Source organism: Phaethon lepturus, unplaced genomic scaffold (genome assembly GCF_000687285.1).
Source record: "Phaethon lepturus isolate BGI_N335 unplaced genomic scaffold, ASM68728v1 scaffold21086, whole genome shotgun sequence".
In the NCBI taxonomy this organism is placed as follows: domain Eukaryota; kingdom Metazoa; phylum Chordata; class Aves; order Phaethontiformes; family Phaethontidae; genus Phaethon; species Phaethon lepturus.
The window spans coordinates 47732-52352 of NW_010545895.1; the positions used below are offsets into that span (position 1 = coordinate 47732).

A 4621-nucleotide genomic window follows, 5' to 3' on the forward strand; every position below is an offset into this window, starting at 1 on the left:
GGCGGCTTGCGGCGGCGGGAGGGGCCTCCGGCCCGCCCCGCGGCGAGCCTCGCCGGCCAGGTCTGCAGCTGCAGAGGGGGCCTGGCAGCTCATCCCCGAGCCGGAGCGTGAGGCCACCGGCCTGAAAGGAAGCAGATACGATTCAGAGTCTCGTTAATGGGAAGGAGGATTATGCAAATGAGCAGCATTTGGCAGGGCCGGAGCAGCAGAGGCAAGAAGGAAGCGAGGAGCTGTTGGTGCCATCATAAATCAGCAGCAGTTGGATTTACAGCCCCTGCACGAGCCAAAGCCTCTCGATGCTCCTGACTGCACACAAAAGCCTGGCTGAAGCCCCCACCCCGGTAGGAGAAGCACCCCAAGATCACCTCCACAGCAGGGTTGCCTGCAGGATGGTCTGTTGACGCATCGTCCAGGCTTGGCAGGGGCTGCTGAGCAGGGACCACCAGCCCTGCCCGTCTTGCTCTGCAAGGAGAGGCTTGTTAGAAGGGCCGGACAGCCCCGGGTGGCTGATTCAGGATTTAATTTGCCGTGGATTCACCCCAACAAGCAAGCCAAGGCCACCAGAGAGCTGGGAGCACAGGAGGGGCTGACCTGCTGCACTGCTTGGTCAAGAACATCACGGTGTCCCCTCAGCTTATGCCTGCAGCAGCCCATTGAGGGCTTCACCGAGCGTGTCTCCACCATGCTGGTGGATGGGGAGCTGGGGATGGTCCCTTGCAATACCGGGCAGCACGCGCCAGCCCAGGGCTTCTGCAGGAAGCAAGGCGTTAAACCAAACTTCCCCGCCAAACCATTTCCAACACTGCGAGGGCTCAGGAGGAAAGGTTCGGATGGACTCAAGCAGGCTGGAGAAGTTGAGGCCGTCCTTTCATTCCTTCGAGGCTCCCGAGTCGGCAAGCTGCCTTCTCTTTTGTGCTAGCCACCAGGACCGCGCAAATAAATTGGCACCGGCGTGCTAAAAATAACCGCAACCAATAGCTCCATCATTTATATCCATAGCAACATTGTCTAAAGCCTTTTTCCTGCCTGTGGGCTGTCTCACGCGTAGCGCTGAATGCCAAGCCGGAGATTGGCAGCTTTCATAAGGAGCCAGAGCCTGGTGGAGAATCAAACACCGGCCCCAAATGTGAAGAGGCTGCAACTTCATGCTATTATTTCTGGGCATGTTCATCTCACAAATGGTCTTTAGTCATAGGCTATTATCATGATGATAAGCCTCCGACTCTGAACTCCTCAAGCAATAATAAAACCCAAAGCCGTTGGCGTTTGTGCCATTTAAAATCCACTCTCCTTGGGGAAGATGATCCTTTTAATGATTATTAAGCCATTTTTCTCTAGCGTCACCCAGTCTTGGAGAGCTTCCAGAATTTATAAGTAACATACAACCATTGAAATAGAAAGAAAATGGCTTTTTTTTATTATTATTATTATTATTATTATTATTTAGGCCTTGCCTACAGATCCCATCGCCTCTGTTGGCTCTGGGTTCATCAGCAATCAGGGCAGGTGAGCAGGAGGATCACCTAGCACATGTTTAGTTAGCCAAGAAACCCATCCTGCATGCCTTGTGCCACCCTTGGGAGATGGTGGGGGCAAATGGGTGCCCATCGCGTGTCCCATCCAGGAGGAGAAAGCCCCAGCAGAAGCTTAGGGCCATCACACTTGGCTCATCACACTTGGTTGTCGGCACGGTTCTGCTCTTGCAGCGGGCACAGGGAGCGAAGGCCAAGGCTAGCTGATGTTACCGCCTTGGGCACGCTTGGAAAGAGCTATTCCACAACGGCAAGATGCCATTTGCATCCTCCCGAAGGGAGGCAAAGCAAGGAATCAACCGAACGCTCCTGAGACCCCAGCCAGCCCTTCTGAGAGACGGGCTTTCAGAGCTGGATAAATGCGAATGCACACCTTGGGAGCGTGCCTAGAACATCCTGAAGGAGAGCATTTGGGCAGAAAACCACAACAAAATGTCTTTTATTTTTTTCTTTTTCTGATCTAAAGGGGGACAAAAGTTGCCAGTAACATACAGCTATGACCATTACATCAAAACAAGTCCTGACCTCCTCCTTCACGCACAGCTCCTGCTATTACCGATTTTGACGGTGGCTCACTTCCAGCAGTAATTTCCTGAGCTGCCAGAACCAAGTTGCTGGTGGGTGAAGAGCTGGTTCTCTGTGCATCTCACCTTGCACCATCATGGGGAAGGAAGGGTAGGGCTGTATCTCGGTGGGAAGTATTTGGGGAGCGTGAAGGTTTGGTGCAGAAAGGTGTTTCTGGGATAATTTCAAGTGGTGATTGAAATGGCCAAACGAAAGCACCAGAGTGAAGAATTTAGCATTTTGAGACATTTCTGTGCCTTCTGCAAATTTATAAGTGGCCGATTTGGATGAGAATCGGTCATGAATACCCAGGCGAATCTGTTTCTTTCCATTTTACCCCAAATCCCCTGTTCAAGCTGCAAGGGAAAAAAATATTTGGGAAGAGTTTCTCAAATCCACAAAGGACGGATTGATGGGAGAGAGGACAAGCACAGCAAGCTCTCCCACTCCGACCATCCCGGAGACCTGGACTCAAGACCCCACTGAGGTTCTCCCCGGCAATGTATGGGCCTCTTGCAACAACTCCTGTTGCGGCGCGTTGGCACGTCGCTCCGAACACATCGGCGTGGGTGGGCGTGAGGAGCAGGCTGTATTTTCTGACAAACCCAGTGACAGACTCAAAAGCTGGAGTGACGACCCAGAGCAAACGTCCAAAATAGCCGAGCTGGGGCAGAGGGAGATCTGCCAGCCCCTGCCTCCTCCCTCGCCCTGCCCTGCGCTGCCTGCCTGCATCCCCGTTGCTGTTTGCTTTTCTGCCAGCAGCAAGCCACTCGTAGAAATGCAGATCTGCTTTAATTAAGGAGGCTAATAAACAGCAATTAGGATCCCAGCTCTTGTGCTGCTCCCTTGGGGGAGGTTCCCCCCCCGCTTGGGGACACGCTGATCCCACCAAGCCATGCTCTTCTCTCCAACCCCTTTTCTCCCAACCGTGTCCTCAGGATGCCCACCAAGGCAGGACAAGGACGTTTCCGTTGGCAAGCCGGCTCAGCTGGTGTGTTTGGCCTCGCATCGCTCAGCGAGAGCCTTTCCCAGCCGCCAGGCTGGATTCCTTCGGCATCGGAACGGCACAGGAGAGCCCAGCTGATGGGATCCCAAGGTTTTTCCACCAGAAATTTCCCCGCCGCATCCAGCAGGCTGAGTGCAAGGCGCTGATGGTGGCTCCCCCGCAGCACGCAGCCTGGCTCGCAGGCACCACCTGCCTGTCCGTGCCTCCTCCTGCCCTCCGACCGCTGCCTCGGGCCCGTGGGGAGCAATTAGTGTAACGGTCGCTTAACAAATCCGGGAGAGCGCAGCAGAGGAACACCGGGTGGGCTGGGCTCTGGCTTTGCTTCTGGAGCAAACAGCCCTCCTCAGAGACCCCAGAGGAGGTCTCCGCAGGGCGATTTAATCGCCGTCCAGCGCCAGGGATGTGGGGAGACCCCGGCGCTTTGTGGGGGCTTTGCAGAAAGCCAGCAGAGCCTTAAAGCAAAGCCCCCACTCTGTGTCCTGCATGGGACATGTCCTGCTGCTCCATCCCTCCCCCTCAAAGGGGGTCTCCGATGTCCCTCCGTGGCTCTGCTAACACATTGCCACCAGTACCTTGTATTGCAGCCACCCGTGCGAGATGCCAGCAGCCCTCTCCTCTCTCTTGCAGGGCCACCCATCATCTCCAGCACCCAGACGCAGCACGCCCTGCACGGCCAGAAAGGGCAGATCAAGTGCTTCATCCGCAGCACCCCGCCGCCGGACCGAATTGTGAGTAGCACCCCATGGGACCGCACCTCACAGGGCATGGTGGGTGTCTTGCACACCTTAGGGTGCCCGGCGAAGGGCAGACCTGTCCCAGGCTGACCCACCTCTCTTGCTTGGCAGGCTTGGTCCTGGAAGGAGAATGTCCTGGAGTCTGGGACCTCCGGGCGCTACACGGTGGAGACGGTCAGCACGGACGAGGGCGTTATCTCCACGCTGACCATCAGCAACATCGTCCGGGCCGATTTCCAAACCATTTACAACTGCACCGCCTGGAACAGCTTCGGCTCCGACACGGAGATCATCCGGCTCAAAGAGCAAGGTGGGCATCGCTGAGGAGCCGGCGGGGGCTGTCGGGCAGCGGGAATTAGCACCTGGCCGGGCTGTAAGAGTGGGGAGATGCTGTGAGAGGCAAGAGATGCTCAGAAAAGCTCTTGGGATGTCCAAGAGGAAACTAGGAAGGATGGTGAAAATCCTCCGGATGTGCTAGCTGTAGGATTGCATCCTTAGGGTACCTGGTCCTGTCAGAGGGTCAGGAGGTGGGACAAGCCCTGCAAAGTCTTTGCTTGATACAGTATTGCCCCATTTTGCCTGTCCTGCTGAAAAAACGGGGCCGATCCTGCCCCCCTCGCTCCCCGCCCCACAGCACAAGGCGATGCCAACTGCCACAGGCTGGAGGATCATTTACAGCCTTGGAGGAACAGGAACGGCTGCTCCTACCAGACCCCACTGCTCCGCGGAGATGGGAGTGAGCGGGAGGAAGGCGTTTGGGCCGGTGGCAACCCTCCACCCCAGCC

At 56.1% G+C, this 4621-nt stretch overlaps 1 protein-coding gene across 1 annotated transcript in view; it reads left to right on the plus strand.

Annotated features, from left to right (window-relative positions):
- Positions 1 to 4621, plus strand: part of LOC104622370 (kin of IRRE-like protein 3) — a gene marked incomplete at its 3' end in the record, with an annotated part of 53693 nt that overhangs the window by 40442 nt on the left and 8630 nt on the right. The window contains exons 9-10 of the mRNA XM_010289126.1: positions 3730 to 3830; positions 3948 to 4146. Of these exons, the coding sequence (XP_010287428.1) occupies positions 3730 to 3830; positions 3948 to 4146 (300 nt within the window). The remainder of the gene's footprint in view (positions 1 to 3729; positions 3831 to 3947; positions 4147 to 4621) is intronic.